The sequence below is a fragment of the Muscardinus avellanarius genome (assembly GCF_963383645.1).
Source record: "Muscardinus avellanarius genome assembly, chromosome: 4".
NCBI classification, from domain to species: Eukaryota; Metazoa; Chordata; class Mammalia; order Rodentia; family Gliridae; genus Muscardinus; species Muscardinus avellanarius.
Window position 1 is genome coordinate 146,214,053 of NC_137789.1, and position 23,958 is coordinate 146,238,010.

The 23,958-nt window shown below is 50.5% G+C and overlaps 1 protein-coding gene across 2 annotated transcripts in view; it reads right to left on the bottom strand.

Moving 5' to 3' along the window:
- The window catches only part of AFAP1L2 (actin filament associated protein 1 like 2), a gene marked incomplete at both ends in the record, with an annotated part of 104,783 nt that extends 81,586 nt beyond the window's left edge, over positions 1–23,197 (bottom strand). For both annotated transcript variants that reach the window (XM_080695214.1, XM_080695213.1), the window contains 2 exons: positions 16,836–16,889; positions 23,182–23,197. In XM_080695214.1, coding sequence (XP_080551340.1) covers positions 16,836–16,889; positions 23,182–23,197 — 70 coding nt within the window. The remainder of the gene's footprint in view (positions 1–16,835; positions 16,890–23,181) is intronic.
- Positions 23,198–23,958: the final 761 nt, after the last annotated feature.

Sequence of the window (23,958 nt, forward strand, 5' to 3'; positions counted from 1 at the left end):
TCCTCTTTTCTCCCAAATTGTAAGAAACGGGAAGGATGTGCACCTTTCCTTGCCAAGCTGGAGCCTGCAATCATCCACTGAACCTGCAGCACGGGAGAGGACACCGCAGCACGTCTGCGCCTAACACACTTCTACCTCTGGGTCTGCAGAGAGGGCCCGGGTCATGGCCTTGCTCACAGCTGTGCCCACATGGACTGTGCCTGGCCCCTTGCCCTCCACATGCGTGTGGTAGGCCAGGCCCCACATTCTGCAGGAATCGCCAACAATTCTGGGCCTCGTGCGAGGGCTGAGAAACCCTGGGAATCCTCCGGAGCAAAGTGAACACCCACCTGCATAGTAAACACTCTGCTGTACATTTTTTTTTTTTTTTTGGTGGTACTGGGGTTCCTGGAAGCCCTTCTACCTCCGGGCTACACTCCCATACCTATTTTTACATTTTATTTGGAAACAGGGTCTCCTAAGCCAGCGCTCGCGGCTGGCTTCGAACCTGCGCGATCCTCCTGTCTCTGCCTCCCAAGCGCGGGGATTACAAGCGTGCGCCACCACGCCCGGCTCTGCTGTACATTTTAAGGAGAGCTCACCATGGGGATAGACAGCCACTGCAGGAACTCGGGGAAGTACTGACTGGGTTCTGCATGACGTAGGAGCAGCTGGGGCCAGATGTGCGGGAGGATGGCCTCCTGGAGAAGGGTACAGTGATGGAGGTGGGGATGAGCGTGTTTCCCATTGCAGGACAGAAGCAGGAGAGGCCTGTGGACCAGCTGCCAACAGGATGGACAGACAGGACTCCTGAAAGCCAGGCATATGTGTGTGTGTGTGTGTGTGTGTGTGTGTGTGTGTGTGTGTGTGTTGAACCCAGAGTATTCTATCTCTGAGCTATATCCCCAGTCCTTTTGATCTTTATTTATTTTACTATTTTATTTTATTTTGTATGATAGTAGAGATTGAACCCAGAGTATACACCCCTAGCTATTTTATTTTTTTATTCAGAAATAAGATCTTGCTAAGTTGCTGAGAGCCTTGCTAGGTTGCTAGGTTTCTCAAGCCTGTGATCCTCCTGTCTCAGTCTCCCAAACACTGGCATTACAGGCATGTGCCACTACACCCAGCTTATTTTTTAGTTTTGAGACAGGTTCTCATTAGGTTGCTAAGAGTCTTGGTAAGTTGATGGAGCTGGTCTCGAACCTGCAATCCTCCTGTCTCAGCCTCCTCCCAGGTACTGGGATTACAGGCATGCACTACCACACCCGGTTTGAGAAGCTTCCTTTTAGGAAAGGCTATTATATCAGGCCAGGGCTCTGTTCTAAGATGGCCCCTTGGTCTCAGCCTCAGCTAAGAGCAACACTAGGCAATCCCTTTCCCATCCCAGAGGGTTACCCCAAGATGGCTGGACTGCACCCCACTTAACATCGTGCACAAATGTGGCTGCCACCCAGGTTGGAGGCCATCCAAGGATGGAGAGCATGTCTAGTTTGATCAGACTAGACCAGAGAGTAGAATGGAGCTCGATTAGGATCCCACTTTTGCTTGGCTACCTTTGGCTTCTGTGTCTGGCCTTGATTTCCTCCATCCTCAGAATGAGAATATTTACTGTTGGATTCCTGCTTCCCTGCCCCTCACCCAGTCCTGATCCCATGGGCCTGGAATAAGAAGAAAGTGTCTGATAGAAAAGCGTTGGGAAGCCTTTTATTAAGGCTCAGCCTGGCTCAGGCGAACAAGCCCCTGCATTCCTGGAGACTTCTCCCTGAGCAAGCAATGCCAAGAATGTCAATGAAAGCTTCTAAGATGTTTTTCCTATGTAGGGAGCCCTGTGGGTATTCAGCCAACCCGGGAGGTGCAGGTACCCGGTGGAAGTGGGTGTTGGGTACCTCAGGGTCCCTTGGGTTCTTGCCACCACCTCTTGGGACTCTCAAGGGAGCAGATGAGAGCAGGAACTGCCCATAGGAGGACACAGCCGATGAGCCATCAGCACGGTCAGTGTGAGACGTGGGCAGCAAGGCTTGCGTGCGCCTCTGGCAGCGATGGCTTCCTGGTCAGTAGCTCTTTGGCAGGCAAGTGAAAGCCCCTGGCCCATAGGAAATGACCATCACAGGGCTTCTGACATACCTCCCTGGGGTATTTGTTGAGTGATGGAACAGATTTTGAAATTAAAAAGTAAAAGGCACTTTAAAGCATTACTTTAAATAAAAAAAGGTATTTTAAATAATTGTTCTTGATCTCTACTTAGCATCAAGAATGTAGCTATAGGCAGGAAGATGTAGCCAGAGGGGGCAGGTGGGGGGCTCTTCCTGTGGCAGAAACTGCACTAGAGATAGCAAGTAGCCCAGCCCTACCCCAGCAGCAGCCATGCTATGCCTGCCGCACAGCAGCTGCCAGGGGGCCCCGGGTTCCTTGGCCCAGGGGGATCCCATGACCAAGCCAAGGAAGCAGCAGTCAGGCATGATCTAGCAAGGCACACCCAGCGGCATTAGTTATAACCTTCTGGAGTTATAACTAATGCAAGGGCGCATGGGCATAGGTCCTGTGAGGGCACAGGGCTTTATGTCCTGGGCGCCTGGCAGAATAAAGGCACTTACACTGTAGACGGGCACGCTGGCATGGAAGGGTCTGTTTCTTACAAGATTGCAATGCACTGCACTGGTCTGAGTCTCTCTTTCCTATCCAGCACAGTGGTCCTGCATCTCATGGTTCATTTCACCAGCTAATCTCAAACAAGATGCCACCCTACCCTGGGTCTCCATTACCAGGAGAATATGCCCTCCAACCGTAACTACTCCAGGGCTAAGCACGAGCCAGTAGTAGACACACACTGGCTATAGTGGCACTATCCCCTTAACCCGGAATTGCAATTCCCAATACAATGCTGATATGGTCTCCTTTCTATGTATCCAGGGCTCTCCAGTTTTCAAAGCACTTATGCATAGGTTTTCAGTGCTCTTCCCCAAAACAGGAGAGCAGTGATTACTGTAGATGGGGTAAATGGAGGCTTGGGTGATGTGATGGTTAGCTTTAGAATGCCCCCTGAAGAGCTCGGGTATTAATGCTCAGAGTTGATACAATCAAGTTGAAGATTATAACCTCATCACTAGACAAATCCACCGTGGTGGGTTTACTGGGTGGCACGTGGGGTGTGTGTGAAGAAGGTGGGTTCCTGAGAGTGTGACTGTAGGGACTATGCTTTTGTCTCTGAATCCCCTCGCTTGCCTGTTCTTGCTTCCAGTCTCCATGATGTGAGAATAGAATCCTTGCTGCCTTCCTTTCTCTGCTTCCTGCGTCCCTGCCCTGAGACCCCCAGACCTGGGCTCACATGGACTGAACCTGAAATCTCCAAAACCTGTGAGCAAATAAATCCTCCCTCCTCTAAGTTGTGTGGTCACTTTTGCAGTTACAGAAGAATGTCAGCCGAGACAGGTGATAAACACTAATGAGGTACATTTATTTATCTTCATACTGATGGGTTCAGAAACATGAGACTCACTCTCTCTCTCTCTCTCTCTCTCTCTCTCTCTCTCTCTCTCTCTCTCTCTCTCCACCCTCTCCCTGCCCTACTTTTTTTATTCTTTAATTTGAAACCGGGTCTCACTAAGTTGTGGAGGGCCTAAGTAACTGAGGCTGTCCACAAACCACAATCCTCCAGTCTCAGCCTCCTGAATGCTGGGATTACAAGCGTGCACTACCACGCCCGCCTGCGACAACTCTCTTTAATGAATCAGCCTCCTTCTTCCCACTCACAATCTCATGGCATCATTACAGAAAGCCAAGGTTTGGGGCATCAGAAATAACCATGGCAGAGCCATGGCAAATTCGGCTCCATGTCTTGTCTCACATGCCTAGCATTTTGAAGCTCTGATCTTCTGCTAGACCTACCACCAAGCTCTCTAGGTACAACATTTCATTCAGTCCTTGCAAATCCTCCAGGAAGATAGTATCAGCCCTTTTCTGATGAAGAAATTGAGGCTAAGAAGGAGTAATTACCCAAGGTTGCAAGTGTCCAAGATTAATATGAAACAGTTCTATATAAAGCCAAACGCTGCAACGTGTGAGCATCATTGTATCCCTCACAACTAAACCCAGACCTCAGATAATCCAAACAGGAGGAGAAGCATTCAATGCTTCTTAAAGAGAGAAGTCTTTTGGAGATGGTAGCTTGTTCCCAGGCCAAATGGCTGCTTTCTTCCCTGGCTTTACCTGGTGGGAAGAACACAGCCCACCACTCAGGGATCTCAGGCAACTGACCTACTCCTGCAACCTGGGGGCCCCAGAGCTTCTTGCATGCTCTCTTGTGCCCTGAGGTCCTTTCAGCAAAATGTGGACAACTGCAATAAGTTTACAACATCTTGGCCTGTTTGTAGCTGAGGCTGGCCTCATACCTGTCTTCCTATCTCAGCCTCTCAAGTACCCAAGAACTAGGATGACAGGTGTGTGCTAACATACTCAGAAAGTGCCATAAATGGTAGTGGGTTGTTGTTGGTGGTGGTGGTGGTGGTAGTACTGGGAATTAAACCCAGGAGCATTCTACCTCTGCCCTATACTCCCAATGCTTTCTTTTTTTTTTTTTTTTTTTTTTTGAAACAGGGTCTTGCTAAGTTGCTGAGGCTGGCCTTGAACCTGTGATCTTCCTGTCTCAGCCTCCCAACTACCTTGTAAAGAATGAAGAAGGATATTCTTTCTAGATGTGCCTGAATTTTTCCTACAGAGAGAAAAAAATAAATGTTTCAAACACAAAGTGGTCCATCTGGTAGTGACCTACCCATTTGGGAGAGGCAGCGGCCACTTGGGTGTGTAGCTGGAAACCTAAATCTCACTGCGTGTGACGTGCTTTCAGAACAAGATCCAAGCTCCTCTGCATGGCCCAGCCCTCTGCACCCTCCTCCTCACCGCTTAACCCCTCCCTACACACCACCCCTGTCCCCCACAAGCACACACTGTTTCTGCATGTGCTGGCCCCAGAGCGTTTGCACCTGCAGTTTCCTCCACCTGGAATGTCCAACCTGGGTTGCCAACGAGGCAACTTTCTCTTCTCCATTCAAATGCTACGTCAGACAGCTCTCCGTGGTCGCCCTGCTGGTACTGGACACCCCATCACCACCAAACTGCTCTAGTAACACCGTTTTATTTCTTCATGATATTTATTACTATCTGAAATCACTTGTTTTTTAGAACTGTGTTTGCTTGTTTGTGATCTACTTTCCTCCACTAGAACATAAACTCCATCAAGACAGGGGCATGCCAATACTGTGCCTGGCTTACCACGGCACTTAGACAATGCTTAGCACATAGCACAGCTTTCAAAATGCTTCTTGTTGAATACTGGGAAAGTCTCTCATGGAAGGGGCTACTTAAGGACATTAGCAAGTTCATTACAACATCACAAATGCTTTGAACCAGAAAGGACCATGGGGTTGACATGTAAACTTGAGAAAACAGAAATGAATCTTTACTGTCCCATCTCTTGAACAATCAACATTCCCTTGGATGCGGAAATTGGGCGTGCAGGTCCAGAGACGTGGGACAGAAGCAGAATGCTCTGTCATCAAATGGGTTGGACGCCGAACAGCTAGAAGAAAGAGATATCAATAAGTAGCATCCGTGCCTAAGGATGAATGGTGGGAAAAGAGTCAAACCTCCAGAGCCAACCTCGGGGTTGTTTCCATCTTCTGAAAACTCTTTTAGTTCTTGGCTTTGAAGGCAGTTAGATGCGCTGCCCACCCCTGGGCCCACACCCAAAGGGTTAGCTCTGCCCTGCCCACGCTCCAAGACCCCAGCAGCTCCAGGACCTGCCTCCTGGGCCCAGGCAGAGCACCTCACTGAACAAAGCAAACAGGGGTACCACTCATCCTGGTCCAAATGGCTCTGTGCCACACAAACCTTTAAAACTCAAAAAAGGTTTAAAAAAAGGCAAAGGAAAAGCAAAGCAACTATTAATTCAAGTAGAAATAGAGAGGATGTAACAGAACAGAGACCAACTCTATCCAACTCAAACAGACCCAAGGTCAGAAAGGAGTGTTCAGATGCAATGATTTTGAGAGACTATTTCCATCTTTCAGGCAGAAGGGGAGAACATGGACCCCTAGATTGCATAGTCCAGTGGTCTTGTCTCCAATGAATCAGGTACCAGAAAAATCCAGCTCCACTGCTTCCTACTCACGTGACAAACATTTGGATGCTGGCTCTTGGCCATGACCTGTACTTAGCAATGCAGACCACGGATGACTAAGAGACCAGGCACTCCAAGTGGCTGACCGCGACTGCAAAGTCCACGACTGAAAGCCAGCCCAACCATCGCGGGCTTAACGGAGCCTGGGGAAGACATCCTCTTCCCTAGGGGATGATGGCAGACTACTGTCCCCTACTGCAGCTCCGACAGCCAAGTGAAATATGGAGTCAAATGTAAGGGTGGCCAGTTATCACGGCCTCCTGGGAAAAGGGCCTTGGACAGTCCAGCAATTAATGAGAAGGAAAATGTCTCCTCTGTGGAGTGGGTGCTAGGCAGAGCAGCCTCCTCCCCTCTCTTCCCAAAGTGCACCGCTTCAGTGCCTGGCACTGGCCTAGTGTGCTGAATTCTTCTCCAAGTCAGGATTATCCGTAGGCACCTGGCATCACGGATGGACTGAAAGCAAACTCTTCTAGCTTCCCTTTCTCCCCCATACCCATTCTCCTCCCTGCCCAGAACCTTTCCAATGGGGCACCTTTTTGTTTATATGTGTTCTGCCTAATGTGTGTGACTCTGTGAATTTTTTATTTTTTGTTTTTTTGGTGGTACTGGGGTTCCTGGAAACCCTTCTACCTCTGGGTCACACTCTCAGACCTATTTTTTATACTTTTTTTTTTTTTTTGGAAACAGGGTCACCTGAGCCAGCGCAGCTGGCTTCGAACCTGCGCAATCCTCCAGTCTCCACCTCCCAAGCACAGGGATTACAAGCGTGCACCACCACGCCCGGCTAACTCTGTGAATTTTTAATCGCTATGAATGCTACTGTTAAATGTTCTATTCTGCTTCTGACTCCTCAGTCAGCACTATGTCTTAAAGATCTATGTAAGCTGCTGGACGAACATCCAACCCATTGCTTCTGCAGCCGTGGAATCCTCTACAACATGTAGCCACCAGGTCTTCTGTCCCCTTCCTTAGATCACACAAGGGCTGCTTCCTGCTCTGTCCCACAACAAGTAATACTGCCAGGATCATCCTGAGCCCCAACCCTGGGGACCTGCACAGACATTTCTTTGGGAATTGCTAGGTCACATGGTAAGAGGATTTCAGCGGCACTGAGAAGTGCTTGGGCGTTCTCCAGACTGGTGGCGCTGGCCTGTGCTCCCAGGCAGGGCACACGGGTTGCCAATCTCAACATCGCTGAGAATAGCTGGCATCATGTAGCTTTTGAGTTTCTGCCAGCTTCCCAGGTGTCTGTTTCTGTAGGGTTGCCTCTGATGACTATAGGAACCCAGCATTTCTTACAATGTTTGTTAACTTTTTAGTGGCATTCTTTCTATTGAGATTTCTGCCTTTCACTGGTTGATCTACAGAAGCCGCTTGTATAGAGGTTTCCTATACTGTAAACATCCCTTTCCTTTTTGCCAACTGCCTATTGAGGGTCTCAGGGCGCCCACAGGCAAGTGGAGCCCTTCACTCTGATGTTATCCAATTTCAGAAAATTTGAGGGCAACAAACAACTTCCAATCATTCAATTCCTGTTTCTTGAGCACGCACAATATATGACACAAAAGATAAGGTCTTTGACCCTTAGAGAGTTAACAGCCTACTGGAAACAGATCTTCCATCCACCCAGTTACCATGGCCGTGGAAAGCAGTTCAAGGTGTGCTGAGGGTGAAGAGCTGGGGTTGGGAGGCTGCTCAAGGCCCAGGGGTCAGGACCCTTTAGAGAGGGCGTTTCAGGCCAATGGAGCAGCCCATTGAAGCCACTGTGGGTGACTAGGAAGAGTCCAGCATGGCTGGGACCAGAAGGAAATAAGGACCAGCCACAGAAGCTGTGCACAGAGGAACAGGCCACGCAACGAGGGGGCTCAGAGTTCTCCAGTGAGTACAGGGCACGGCACACCTTGCCACTCTCCCCACAGCCGCTGGTGAATCATCCTAGGCATTGCCTATACTCAGGAAAGAAGGCCTGGCCCAGGGGCATTAAGAAACTTGGATTTAGCTAGGCATGGTGGCGCACATTTGTAATCCCAGTACTTGGGAGGCTGAGACAGGAGGATCTCGGGTTTGTGGACACCCTCAGCAATTTAGCGAGACTTGGAGCAACCTAGAGAGACCTATTTTAAAACAGAAAATAATGCCGGGCGTGGTGGCACACGCTTGTAATCCCCGCACTTGGGAGGCAGAGACAGGAGGATTGCGCAGGTTCGAAGCCAGCCGCGCACGCTGGCTTAGGAGACCCTGTTTCCAAATAAAAATGTAAAAATAGATCTGGGAGTGTAGCCCGGGGGTAGAAGGGCTTCCAGGAACCCCAGTACCACCAAAAAAAAAAAAAAAAAAAAGAAAAGAAAACAGGGCTGAGGTTATAGCTCAGAGGTAGATGCCTCTGGGTTCAATCTGTAGTATGAAAGAAAAGAAGGAAGGAAGGAAGGAAGGAAGGAAGGAAGGAAGGGGAAAGAAAGACAGAAAGACAGACAGACAGACAGACAGACAGACAGAAAGAAAGAAAGAAAGAAAGAACGAACGGAGAAATCTGGACTTGTCTTAGATATGGTAGCAATGTTTTAATATCTCTGAATCTAGAAACAGAAAATCCTAGAAAGGAAAGGGACTGTGTACATCCAAGCTCACGTGCATCGAGACGGATAAGAGACATTCACTGGAGAGGTCTGGATTGTCCCGAAAGAAAGTTTTCCTTCTTGGCCTCAGTTCTCAGCCATAAAACCATTGAACTTCCAAGTATACTTGTAGCGGAAATGTACCAAACACAGCCATTAGAGACACAGAGGAATCTTACCCAAGACCCCACCCGGATCCCTGCCAGCCAGCTGTTTCCTCCTGAATCTAAACCATTTTCACACTCAATAATGGGAATTTTTAAAAAGTCATTTGTAAATATTTTGCTCTAAGCTACGTGACCGCCCTTATTTTTTTGTTTCCCAACCAGAGAATAAGTCTACACACAGAGACACATGGCAGCCACACATGACACCATGGAGGTGACCACTGAGGAGCCTCAAATCCCTCCATCCCTTGGCGTGGACCTCCTCTCCCTGTCGCTTCATCCTTCCCTCGGCAGGAAATTAATCTTGTCACAGGCCAAATCTCGTTATTTTATTTTTAGTACTGGAGATTGAACCCAGGGGCATTCTATCTTTGAGTTAGACCTCCAGCCCTATTTTATTTATATTTTATTTTTTAATTTTTCAGTACTGGGGAGGGAACCCAGGGGCATTCTACCTCTAAGCCACACCCCCAGCCGTATTTTTTATTCTTTATTTTGAAACAGGGTCTCACTGAGTTGCAAAGGGCCTAAGTAGCTGAGGCTGTCCTTGAATTGCAATCCCCGTCTCAGCCTCCCAAATGCTGGGATTACAAGTGTGCACCACCACACCCAGCTTATTTATTTTTTTTTTTTTGAAAGAGTGTCTCACTAAATTTTTAAGGATTTCACTACTTTGCTGATGTAGTGGGCCTCAAATCTTCAATCAGCCTCCCAAGAACTGAAACTACAGGTATGAGCCACCATACCCGGCTCAGTCTTATCCTGTGAGGTCATTAGGTAGACAGCTCAAAATAAAAGGGGTTCCTGTCATCTGACACCTCATCTCCCCAACATACATATACACAGACATGCACACACGTGTACCTCAAGCATAACTGGTAGCTGTAAATAGTCAAGGATGCAAGGAAAGGAAGAGTCCCCAAAACAGGGACTCCCCGTATTCCTCCAACCTACCAAAGGCACTTTCTAACACTATGTCTCATCCACTGCTTTTGCTTTGACTCCCAACTCCGTTGCTTGGGACAGGGGAGATAATAAGTGTCCAAGGCCACCCACACTCTCTTGACGCCTCCTGCCTAGGCCAGGAGACTCCCACTTGCATACTACCATGGCGTGTAGCAGGCTGGGAGGGATGGAGTCCACACTCTTGCCCTGATTAGAGTCCCACGGCCTCCCACAGAGAATGCGAGCCAATGGTTTATGCTCACTGTCAACAACAAATACCCTCCGGCCTCCTGCCTCCTGGCTTCCTTGAGAGCATCAGGGCCTTCCTGCCCTTACCTGGGATCCCAGAAGCAAGAGCCCCCTCGGACACTCACTAACAAGCCGGAGACCCCTTGAGCAGGCGCCTGTGTACAGAAACGGGGAAGGCTGCCTGGATCTCAAAACCCACAGCCAGAATTCCCCCCTCTGAGAAACAAAGGGCCTTTCCACTCCAGAGGGAAGCGGTGCGTGGCCGGCCCAGAGCGACACCTGGATCCCATAACTCACGGAGATCTGCTCCCAGGCAGAAGTGTTTACAGTTGCACACACCAAACCAACATCAGATGCTGGAGATGGGCGCCCGCCCGCTGGGAAGCAGGGAGGTCAGTGGGAAAAAATTATTTTAGTCGGTGCTACGCCTTCATGTTTGGATGTCTCATCCAAACAATGGGAGGTTCTCATGTCCCCCCCGTGCAGTGCCCGCCTAGCCCTGCTCAGACACTCCAGTTTCCCGGGAATGATGGATAACAGCAGGAGGAGCCATGCACAGGCTGGGACTGTGGGTACCACCCTCCATGACTTAAAGACACACTGACAGGAGTAAGGACTCCTAGTTGCCTCGCCACCCTGCAGGGTTAGCAAACAGCTGGGGCCTGAAGGTTGCAGAAATCCACAATCTGCACAGCAGACCCTGTGGATGGATCGGGCCCTGGGCCACACAGAACACGTTTTTACACGTGCCTCCTCTTCCAAGGCAGACATGCTGAAGACAAGCCCAGGTCCCTATGTCAAGTCTGTCATCACCAGGCTCTCCTGGGGATGCCTAGAATTCTAGCTGTGGCATCTTGAAATGACAGCCAGAGGCTACCAGAGGCCTGGGGATGGTACTCTGGTACATCCCAGAGGATGAGGATGGTACTTTCTCTTCCTGGGTCTTTCTAGTCTTTTGGAGAGTCCCTTTTCTGGACTCAAGATCCATTTTTTGAATGAAAGGGGTAGGTTGAGAGGATGTGAGGAGCAGTCAGGAGGGGAGGATGAGGAGGAAAGCAAGCAAGAGAGGAGGGAGGTGAGGGAGATGACCCAAGTCTGCGCAGGAAGTGCCCGACACCCACATCTGTGCATCTGTGTGGTGGTTTTGTGATCAACCTGCCTGCTTTGCCCCAGGCCAGCCTTGGGGCATCCAGGATGTTACTGACTTGAACCACACAGGCTTCCACTGATTCCTGCAAAACAGAAGCCTCAGCCAGCTCTGGTGCGTGCAATGGCTCATCCCAGGAGACCCCCGAGGGCTCCAGACACCTGGAACTGTCACAGTACCACTGCTGCAACCCTACAGACAACCATACTTGACTGTCTGGCACCCCATGACCCTCGGCCTCCACTTGATAACACACAGTGGGGACCCCAAGGCGTCATGGCTCAGCGAGAGTGACTAATAAGCTTGCCAGGCAGTCCTGAGGGAGGGCGGTTCAGGCCAAGGGACCAGCAATTGCAAAAGCCAAAGCGGGAAACCACAAGGGGTCAGGTACCGCTGGGACAGAGCGGGAAGCGAGAATGGCCAGCTCTGCTGTGGCTGGTGAGGACAGGACAGGCATAAGGTTGAGATATCTGTGCTCCTGCCCCCATCTGCCACTCCCATGTGTGCAAGAAACAGCCAAGCAGATGCGGCAGGGGGATTCTGTAAACCATACTTTAATTTCTACAAAGTATGTGCTTAGTTAGTAAGGGATGTCCCAACGTCCTGAAAAGGCCAAGGGCAGCAGAGAGGTGACCACCTACAGTCCACAAGGAGCCTGGGACTGTACTGAAGATTTGCCCTCGGGGAGACCCAAGACGAAGCTGAGATGCCCCAAACACACCTGCCACCCAAGGGACCCCAGCCCTGCAACCAGGGACTCGGAGCGCCCTGGCAGAGCCCCTTCCAAGAGGACAGTTGATATTCAGTGAATCGGCCCAATATGTTCTAGGACTGTGGGTATGAAATAAAAGAAGTCAGTGAATCCCCTGAACAATAAGCTCATTCAGTGCAATCTTTTTTTTTTCTGCCCCCATCTGGGGGCTTGAATGCAGCAAACATGAATAAATCCTGTTGTATAAAAAGTGGGCGGTGGAGGGGGGGAGAAGAGAGAGGCTACAGGATGGGAGGAAATGGTAAGATTCCCACTTGTTGGTCTAACAGAAAGGGCGAGACAGCCCTCCAAACCCAGAAGGATGCTGTGAGCCCGGGCAGCCTGGAGGTGATAGAGACAGTATGTAGATCAGGTACAGAGCTTCTGGAATCCCCTCACCCAGGCTCTCCCAACTGCTGCTCTGTGTAAGGCGGCCCGCCCACTCTTGCACAGAAGACAGATGTGGGCCTCGGGGCTGCTGCAGACGTGGTTCTTCTTAGGTGGACAGGCCATAAGCCAGATCTGACTCTGTGTCAAGGAATTTCCACAACAAACATGCCCCAAAATGACTTCCTGCCGGGCTTGGTAGTGTACACCTATAATCTCAATACACGGGGCTAAGATAGTAGGATTGCAGGCTCAAGACCAGCCTTAGCCACTTAGTGAGCCCCTCACCAACTTAGCAAGACCTTGTTTCAAAATTAAAAAAAAAATAGGGCTGGGAGTATAGCTAAGAGGTAGAATATCCCCTGAATTGAATCCCTAATACAAAAAAAAAAAATAAAGACTTTCTGCCTTTCCAACTTCCCCCCTTTTCCCAACAAAGTCAAGACAATTAGAACTAAGAACGGTACCAGCTATTACTTTGTTATTCTTCCAGAACACTCCAAGACAGGCGGAACAGAACTGCCTTTGTGGGTGACTAGTGGCTTGGATATGTTCGTGGGGGAAAAGATTTGCATGTGTGAAATCCTGGGTAATTTATGCCAAATAGTGCGGTCCTCAGGGATGGATGTTCCACAGTGATCTAACACACTATTTAAGGCAAAGACAAGCCCCAACTCCCCAGGGCACACAGCCAGACAAAATTCACCTGAAGAAAGTCGGGCGTGGTGGCACCCGCTTGTAATCCCAGTACTTGGGAGGCTGAGACAGGAGGATCACGGGTACAAGGACAGCCTCAGCACGTACTGAGACTCTCATCAACCCGGCGAGAGAGACCCTGTTTCAAAATAAAAATAAAATAGGGCTGAAAGTTTAGCTCAGAGGTAGAATGCCATTGGTTCAATTCCCAGTACCACACACACACACAAATAATTCACCTGAAAAAGAGCTGACATGAGCTTTGATCTTTTAAAAACATGGAAACCACCAAGATCTTAAGATCCCACAAGGACCACCAGAGTGATGCCCCTTTCTTTGTGGGGGATTCCACACCCCTCCCCAGGTGCAGTGGAGCTGATGATCCTGCCCTTGCATCATGCAGCTTCTCCTTGCCTGGAAACAAGGTACTGACCCCTGACATCACCCAGGACTTGGTGTGATCTTTTGATACATGCTGGGTTCTTTCTTCCCAGGACTGCCAAAACCAGAAAGCCAACCAGGAAGTCATTATGGTGCAGACTTGGGCACTCAATTCCAATTCACTAACTTTACTGGCGAAAAGACGACTTGCAGAAAGACTGCCAAAGACGATGCATCAGATCCGTGTGTGAAGAGCACGCAGCTGGTGCTCCCCTCTTCCAAGGCCCTCGCAGGCTCATCTGCTGCCTGACTTTAGAACTCCTTTTCCTTTTCTCTAAATGGAGGGAGAGCTTCCATCATTCCAGTGACTGTTCGGCCCGGAAAAGTCTCTGACATTTCAGATACCACCAGCCTTCGGTTTTACACCAGAATTCTGCACCCTCTTCTGCTCCGTCTCTAGCACCACTGAGGGCAAAACCACACCAAGACTCAGTTTCCACTTAAAAGCTGTAATGATCGGTTTTGTTCTTGATGGGTCTTTCATCCAATACCCTCACACAATGTGACAGAATCATCTTCTTCTTCTTCTTCTCCTCCTCCTGGTACTGGGGATTGTATCTAGGAGCATTCTATTTCTGAGCCACACCTCCAGCCCTTTTTATTTTTATTTCTATTTTGAAACAGGGTCTTTCTAGATTGCTGAAAGTCTTGCTAAATTACTGAGGCTGATATCAAACCTGCAATCCTTCTGTTTCAGCCTCCCAAGTATCAAGATTACGGGTGTGTGCCACCATATAAACCCAGCTAGATAGGGTGAGTTTATTTATTTTTTTATTTTGCACTACTGGGGATGGAACCCAGGTCATTCTACCTCCGAGCTACTATTTTTAGTTTTTATTTTGAAACAGGGTCTCATTAAGTGGCAGAGGGCCTCGCTAAGTAGCTGAGGCTGGCTTCGAACCTGTGCGATCCTCCTGTCTCAGCCTCCCAAGCGCTGGGATTACAAGCGTGCGTCACCACGCCTGGCATACAAGAGTTTCTTAACACGTTAAGAGCCTGTCTTCCATCTCATCATAACATATAATGCTATAATTAGTCACCTACCACCTCCAGCCCTATTTTATTTTTTATTTTGAAACAAGGTTAAATTGCAGAGGACTTCGAGGCTGGCTAGGAACCTGCAATGTTCCTGTCTCAGCCACTCACATCTAGAATTATAGACATGCACCACCATGCCCAACTTGATAGGATTTTTTTTCCTGAAGTACTGGGATTGAACCCCAGGGTCATTCTACCTCCAAGCTATACCCCCAGTCCTATCTTTTATTCTTTATTTTGAAACAGTGTCTCAGTAAGTTCTCACTAAATAGCTGAGTCTGCTGTGAACCCATGATCCTCCTGTCTCAGCCTCCCAAGTACTAGGATTACAAGCATGTATCACCACAAGCATGTATCACCATGCCTGGCTTGATAGGATGTTTTTAAAAGGTAGCTTTACTGGGGTATAATTTACTTAGAGAAAAGGGAAAAAACAAACACTGCCCTGCCCTGTTAGCTATACAGTTCTGAGTTTTGACAAATTCATGTTCCTGTGTAATCACCATAGCAAAGATACTAAATATTTCAACCATTTCAAAAATATCCCTCATGCCACTTTGTGACCACCCCCAAGTCCCAGCAACCACATACTGGCGACTTTCTTTTCCTACAGGTAGTTCTGTCCTTTCCAGAAAGTTGTGTAACACACAGCATGGCGGCTCGGGTCTGGCTTCTTCCACTGAGCATCCTGCGGTGTATTCCAGGCAATTAGTTATAATCTACTGGGTTTTCAGCCTCAGACTTTCACTTTCTTGTCAAAGAGACTAAACAATCACTCTCACTCACCTTTGCTTTGGAGAAACCAAATTCTTTTCTTTTTTTTTTTTTTTGTGGTACTGGGGTTCCTGGAAGCCCTTCTACCTCTGGGCTACACTCCCAGACCTATTTTTACATTTTTATTTGGAAACAGGGTCTCCTAAGCCAGCGTGCGCGGCTGACTTCGAACCTGCGCGATCCTCCTGCCTCTGCCTCCCAAGCGCGGGGATTACAAGCGTGTGCCACCACGCCCGGCCCCAAATTCTTGATTAAGAGGTATTTAATAAAGAGACCTCCCAGGCAAACCGGGACCACTGGTTGCCCAATTTGGGAAGGGCTACCTCCCAGGGAAGGACTTCCCATGCACCCCACTGGCACACAGCAGGGTGCAACTCCGGCTGACCCCTGGCTCCTTTCTTGTTTAACCAGGAGCAGAGGCTAACTTGCAAGGCGCTAAGGCTGAGCTGTCATGCACACTTAGCACCCACTGCCAGACCTGCGGCTGCCCGGGAAGTCCCTCGTGAACGTCAATGAAGGAAGAAGAGAACTCTCGGGGTCAATTTAGAAGACAGCAGAGCAGGGCTTCTGTAGGCATGGGCACTTCTCCTACACCACCCAGGTACTCAACTCTGCCATCATTCTGCAGAGTGCCCCGCCTCATTCTGCAGAGCGCCAGCCCCCAGCCTGATGCAGAGTATCCAAGGTGAGGCTGACTCTTCCTGTGTGTCTATACCTTCCCCACACCCTCCATTCACTGGAGTCTGGGTTCCTTTGTTTTGAAACTAGAAAGAAATTAAGAACTAAGTCATAGAAAATTAGTAAAGAGCTCAAAGCTATTGTGAGACCGTAATGATCTCTCCTATGTAAACTTACTGAGACATCAGTAAAAAGTCAAGCAGGATGGGGACATGACTCTGCACCTGAGGCTGAATGATGAGAAATTCCTTCCCTACCTCCGTATCAGCTGTCATAGAAGGGCTACCCTGAGGCTGTCTCTGGGAAGCAAGAATGCCCAGAAACTGGCCGAGAAGCCCCAACTCTGAGCTCCCAGATGCTTTGAAAATGACAGCCCTAGTTGGTACCCAGCTCAGCTGTGAGGATTCCCACCTGAAGGGCAGAAGCACATCACAGGGGACTTGCAGGGGTAGCTGCTCCCCCAGGTTAACTTAGCATTCCCTTTCTCAGGGTGTTCGCCAGTAGCTTACAAATTATTCCTCTAAGTGGCCTGGGAGGCAGATTAGTAGTCATTATTCTCTTTGTACAGAGGAGGAAACAAGGCCCAGAAAGATTAATTGACTTGCCCAAGGTTGCACAGCAAGTTAGTGGCAAAAGCCAGATTAGAAGCCCCCGAGCACCCAGGCCGGCTCCCGGCTCTGCGATGTCCCCAGCCCTCTTCCAGACCATGGGCCCAGCTGGGACTGCACCCTAGGGAGCCTGGCGCCAGTCCTGTGAGCTGCGGCAGAGGCACGGACAGGCTCATACTCACAAGCAGAGACCTGCAGGATCCTTCTCTGCACCACCAGACAGCAGCAGGCCTGTGCTGGAACAGACAGAAAGAAGGCTCAAGTTGGGCGGCCAGGGGCAGCCGCCGGGATCTCGTCTCCATGGCCAGGATTTGGCTTGGAGATTTTGCTTTATTTCCCTTTGCGAACCACTCTGTTCTTGCGGGCTGGGGCGTGGGTGCTCTGAGCCTGGGGCTCATCCATTCACTCACTCACCAGTCATATCCCAGACCCCTGCTATGAGCCTAGCTACATGCCAGGGATGGGGAAAGTCACTTGGAGGGGAAAGATTAAGTCCTGTCTTTGTTTTTGTTTTGATTTGTTTGTACTGGGGCTTGAACCCAGGGGCAGTCTACCTCTGAGCTATATAACCAATCCTTTCTAAATTAAAAAAAAAAAAGATGTTATTTTTAGGCAGGCATAGTAGCTCATGCCTATAATCCCGGTACTTGAAAGGCTGGGATAGGAGGATCTCAGCAACTTAGTGAGGCGCTCAACAATTTATTGAGACCCTGTTTACAAATAAAAATAAATAAATTAAATAGGGTTGGGGGTATAGCTCAGAGGTAGAATGCCCCTAAATTCAATCCCCAGTAACACACACACACACACACACACACACACACACACACACACACTTTGAAAGAGTCTTAAGTTGCTGAAGGTCTCACTTAAGATGCTGAGGCTAGCCTCAAACCTATGATCCTTGCCTGTATCAGCCTCACAAATACTGAAATTACAAATCTGGGCTATCAGGCCAGGCTAAAGCCCCTGTCCTGAAGGACCTCAGTCTAGCAGGAGAGATAAATATATTCACATAACTGTAAAGCCATGTGTCTTTAATTCAACAAGTATTTGCTTAATTCCTAGGACGCATCAGGCACTGAGGAGGCTGAGCCCCAAGCAGAGAGGCCACAGGGGCACAGGTGGGGCAGCTTTGTGGAAGAGGAACTGCGGGCGAGGTCTGATGCTTGAGGGGCGCAAGGAGCAGCCGGTCCCTTCCTGGATGGAGGGACACTGATGAAGAACGCTGATGACATCCCTCGAGCCCTTCTTTCTCAGTCAAGCCTTGAGCAGCAAGTCTCCCTGTAGAAACTCAACTCTCGGGCGTAGTGTTTCCCGTTTAACACTCCGAACTCTCTAAGGGCTCAGTTGACCTGTCTCTCAAATGGGGGAAAATAAATCTGTGTTTCCGACCAAGGCTCCGAGCTAACTAACAATCTTTGGAGACAGAGGCCCACACAAGTCCTTGAGATCCGAATTCCTCACATAGTACAGGGCATTCCCTTCCCCACTAAGTCTGCAACTCTCCCAACGCTCAACAGGAAATTGGTTGTATTTAGAAGAATCACAATCCTAAACTGACCCGGCTGGGTGACCCATCCCCACTCCCGCCCTCGCCTCCCCTCCCCAAGACGCAGCCTCCCTTTTCCCAAAGATTCCTCGGTGACCGCGGAGCGTAGCTTGGAAGAGTCACAGGGGAGAGCCCCGGAGGGAAACTGAGGCCCACAGAGCTCAGGGGCTCCCTGAATCCCCCGGCTCAGGACAGAACATGCCACTGTTCTCCTGCCTGGGCTTGGGGAAAGTCGTCTTTCCCTGAAGGACAGAAGTCTTCAGAGAAACATTTCCTGTCATTAAAGGGATTCGGAAGAAAACTGGCAGGGCTTCCTCAGCTTTGAAGCTGCAGGGCCCCTCCTGGCCCCTTAACTGTACTGGAAGCAGCTCAGTTCCCAGAGCTCCCATTCTTTCGGGAGGGGAAGGGCCCACTGTAAAACTCCCCCACTGGCTGGCCCCTTCAGGCCCCAGGGTGACCCTACAGTCGTTGTGACCCAGACCATTTCATCGCCACAGCACCCGGGGCTCCCACACAAAGAGCCTCAAAGTCAGGGAGCTTGGGGTCAAGAGTGTGCGCCAGCCTTGAGCTTAGGATTTTAAAGCACCACGTGTAAGAATGTTCCCCCTTCTTTTCTTTTGGTTTTGCGGCATGAACTCAGAGGCATGCTACCTCCCAGCTATGTAATTTTTATTCTGAAACAGGGTCTCACTAGGGTGCCGAGAGTCTTGCTAGGTTGCTGAGGCTGTCCTCCAACCTGTGATCCTCCAGTCTCAGCCTCCCAAGTTCTGGGATTATAGGCGTGTACCACCCCTCCCGGCTTTGAGATTGTTTTTGAAACAGCGTTCTCAGAGCCTAATGGCTTGAAAGGTGAATTACATTAGATTTCTCGGGCATCACAAGATTAAATTAAGGTCCATCGTGGGAATATAGAGAAGGGCTCTGCTTCTTTTTTTGTTTGTTTTGTTTGTTTCTGTTTTTTTCCCAGATGAAGCAGGTGTGTATATAATTACCATCGGCCATGCAGAGCCAAGAGTTCTGCTTTCTCAGATTCCATCAACCATAGGTCATAAATATTTAGAAAAAAAAAAAAAGCTATGTTTCTGACATGTCCTACGTAGTCAGGCCTAGGAAGGTACATGTGTATTAAAAACAGACTTTTTTCTCATCGTTTCCTAAACAATACAGTATAACAACTATGCATGCTGTGTTTGATATTATAAGTAATGTGGAGATGATTTAAAGCATACAGGGGTTATGTTTATGTACAGGTTATATGCAAACGCTATACTACTTTACATAAGGAACTTGCGAGTTCTTATATTGTGGTCTTCAGGAAAGGTCCTGAAACCAACTCCTCTGATGCTAAGGGATACATGTGACTTTTTACTTTCTTACTGCGACGTTTCACCTTGTAAAAGAAAATATGGTTCTCAGTGTTGGCTGCTCATTAGAATCACATGAGGATCTTTTACAATGGCAATCCCCGAGCCGCACAACTAGAAAATTAAATCAGATTAGCAAATGGGGCCTGTACATCCATCCCCCCCCAACCCACACATTCATATATTTTTGAGGGGGCTGCTGGGGATTTAACCCAGGGGCATTCTACCTCTGAGCTATACCCCCAGCCCTAATTTTTTTTTTTTTAAATTAGGGTCATATTAAGTTGCTGAGGTCCTCGCTAAGTTGCCGAGGCTGGCCTTGAACCCATGATCCTCCTGTCTCAGCCTCCTAAGTACTGGGATTACAGGCACGTACATTCATATTTTTAAAGCCCCTTGGATAATTCCACCCAAGGCTAAGGTCTCTCTGAGTTTGTTTCTCCTTATCGGCCCTTCCCTGACCGCAGATCCCTAGATTCCCAGGCAAGATTCCTCTCTACCCCTGTGCCCTGGAGCTCAGTGGGGAAGCAGAGGTTTAAACTCAAACCAAAGAGCCTAGGCAGTCAAGGATTACCATGTCAACCAAAGCCTCTGATCCCAAGCGAAGTCTGACTGTCAACCAGGCCGGTTTGGGTCCAAATGTGATGCGAGCTCAGGAAGCTTCGACACGCCATTCTAAGCGCAATCCACAGATAGTAGGTCAGTCGCATTTGGCCCTGGACCCACTCGCCAGCTGGGGCAGCAACAGGAACCAGAATCCTTGACTTCACGGGGTGAGTTCAGCCAATGGGCTCTTGGGCAGTGATACAGGATGCTCTTAGGGGAGTCATCAATATGTAAACGCCCAAGGATGGGAACCTTTTCAAGGCACCCTGGAGGACTTGGCACTGCACCCCGGCCACTTGAAAGGGTCTTACTGCTTATATAACACCAAAGAGATTCACAAATGAGACAGAGCAACTTTACCATAACTTTTTATGACAACTGCCACAAAAGCTCCATCCTTCTGGGAAGAGACCCCCACAGACTCCCACACCCCTTGTTTTTTTGCTTAAGAAAACCATATCTATCTAACAGATGGGCTTGCAAAGAACTGAGAAAAAAAGTCCGAGACCTTTTCTATATTACGCAGAGGGTGATGTTCCAACCACCCTGTAGCTACTAGCCTCTCTTTATATACTACGAGACAATGGAAAAACCAGCCCAGGGCCTTAAAATGATAGTCTGTTTTGGAGGGTGCACAGTGTGTAACAAGCAGGCTGGGGAACAGGGAGAAACAATCTCTTACAGCCACGCCTTCCGAAGGTTTACAAATCAGAGAAAACATTTCAAGACTCTCAAGATAGCAGTGAGGCATTCTACCTATGTGGGAGAGGGAACATTCAAAATTGGAAATTTAGAAACATTTGAAACTTAAAAAGTGCACAATAAGATGTGTGTGTGTGTGTGTGTGTGTGTGTGTGTGTGTGTGTGTATTTTAACCCTCAGCCCTATTTTAGTTTTTATTTTGAAACAGAGTCTAAGATGTTGAGATTGGCCCCCAACTGGTAATCCTCCTATCTCAGCCTCCCAAATTCTAGGCTCCTTTATAATTTGACATGGGTTTTGAGAACCCAAAGAAACACTGCTTTTCCATCTAACTTCATTGTTTAAACCACCACACCTTCCTTATTCCCTAGGGAGGAAAAATCCCCAAATTCCTCCATGAAAGGTAAAGGGAAAATATTAGAATCGTGGAACCAGTGAGACGTGAAACAAACATTTTTCTCCTGAGTCAGTGCAGATGAGTTAGATTACCCTCTGCAAGAGACGGGTAATTCTCAAGCTTATCCACCTATCACTCTGCAGCCGGGTTTACAGCAAAATGGTGGTGTTACCAAAAATATAAACACCCTGAGTTGGAAACTAAGTTTCCCTCAGTTGGCAAAGAGCCCCAAAGGGATTCTCTAGAGTGGGAGGATTCTCAACTCCCCAGAAAGATAAACTGAATTGATTTCATCAGGTTGAGGGCCAAGTCAGAAACCAGGAGCACAGAAACCTGTTGATGTTTAGCGGGATCTGGGAAGACCCCACCTGGAACCACTGACCCTCAATCTGCTGATTGGAGAAAGTAGCTTACAACCTGGACCCGAGATTATGGGGCCAACATCCCCTCCCCCTCCCTGCAGCGCACACTTCAGGGCACCAAAGGGACCTCAGAGGCCAATACTTCTGGTCAGGAGATCAAAGGCTTGAATTCCCTTGGGGTCTCTACAAAAGGCAGAAGATCCAGGGGATGGAGGGGGTTCGCACACTGCCATTTTGCTTGGAGAGACCAGAGGCTTCTCCCCGAGTTTGGGACTGCAGATGGACACACCGGGCCATTGAGTCACATAACGTACTTTATCCCAGCAGAATTCGAGACAAAAACAGCCACCGGCTTAAAAACGTGAGAGAAGCTTCTGGGAGAAGGTCAGAGAAAGAAATCCGTGGTTGCTAACGAATTTAGCGCTACCGAAGACCCTAAACTTGACAGGTGAAGCGCTGGCCAAGACTGGGGTCTCTCACCCCCACCGGTAACCAAATGACCCTCCTGATAAAAAGGAAAGCCCAGAAACATTACCGGTTTAGGGAATTAAAGCCGGTCCCTCAAAGGTCTCTATGTCAGCTTCAGAAATAAGAAAACAAGGAGGCTATGATTCCTTGGGAATCAAGGCATTCGCCTTTATTACTCACTCCCCAGGGAAATCAAATATAGAAGCAGTATTTCTTCTCCCAGGTTTGGCTGAAACCAGCCCGGCACCAGAGAGCGTTGGGCTTTTCCGAAGGGAAAGCGGGAGGGGGCGAACCCGGCCAGCCCCGGGGTCCGAAAGCGCGAGCTGGCTGGGACCTGGGCTCACCCGGGCCCGCCCGCCAGCGTTGGGCCAAGCTCCCCCAGGGCCCGGGCCAAACCCGAAGCTCCTTCAGCTGCGCACTGGGCTAAGCCCTCGGGCCGGACGCCGCCGGGCGCTCCACCTGCTGGGCACCCCGTCTGCCCCCAACCCCCGCACCCTCACCCAGAGTGGGGGCGCGCGATCCGAGCGCTCGGAGAGACGCGCTTAGCCAACCTGCGGGACCTTTGGGGAGCCCGACCCAGCCTGGACCTGCGCATCGCCCTCCCCACCCCGCCGCGCCAAGCGCCCTCCACTCCGCGGGCTCTTTGGGGGTATCTGTTAAGAAGACCTCGATGGGGCACTGAGCCCGAGGAAAGAACCCAACACCTCGCCCCTTTGCCCTCAGCAGCGCGACACGGCGACGACCTTACTTGGGGCCCCCTCGACCTGAGGCATCTTTTTCCGGTGGCGGACGGGGTGGGGTACGCGGGCGCACCCTCTTTTCTTCTACAGGTGGGAAGCCTCGCCCCACTCGGATGCCGACCCTCGTCCTCCGCGCCCGCGGCGGGCCAGGCCCCGGCTGCTACCTAGGAGCCCGCCAGCCCGGCCCGCGGCGCGGCGCGGCGGTCGCCCTCTCTTCGGCCCGGATGCCCCGGGCGGGGGCAGCCAGCTCCGCACCCCTGCGTCCGGCGGGTCCAGACCTAACCGCCTTCGCGCTGCGGAGGGTGGGAGCGCGCTGCGCGGGGAGCCCGAGCCTCACCTTTGTACCGCTCCATCGGGGCGGCGGCGTGCGCTCCCTGCGATCCGCGGCGGAGTGCGCTCTGCGCTCCCGGCTCCGCGCCCAGCCCCGCGCTGGCCCCTCCCCGTGAGGTCACGCTCACGGCCGGACCTCCCGGAGCGGCCCGGAGCCCGCGGCCCTGGGCCGGGTCCCCGCCGGGGCGCGCCGCCCCCACCCGCGCAGGGGACCTCGGAGGCCCGCGGCCAGCGCTGGTCCCCGCGCACCGCCGGGGGGTGCTCCGCGCCCCAGGCCGCCTCGCACTTCCTTCCAGCCCTGGCTCGGGAGACGGCGGGGGGGACGAGGCTGAGACTACAGGCTTAGGTCCTGTAGGTCCGGGGCTGTTTTTCCAACTGCGAGGGCTGCAAACCCACTGCTGGAGGAGGAGACTGAGGTCGCCGCGGGGAGGTGGAGACGGGACTCGAGCGCCTCCTGCTTGACCCGCGAGTCAGCGCGCTCGGGCGCTCGGCCTTCCTGGAAGCGAGACTCCAGGGTGCCCTGGCCCTCCCGGGCTCCGGGTCTCCGTGTTCTTTGGGAATCTCTCCCTCCCTCCCTCCCTCCCGCAGCCTTTCCGGGCAGCCGCCGCCGATCGCACACACTTAGAGCGCACGAAAGCGTGTAGTTGCTGCCTCCTACCTGCTCCCGGGTTCGTTGGGGGCGCCTGCGCTCCAGGTTTTCCAGAGAAGGCTGGAATGCCTAAGGCCACCTCAACAAATGCGGGAGTGCCCCGCTTCCGGCGCGGCTCAGCACCCGGCCACGCCA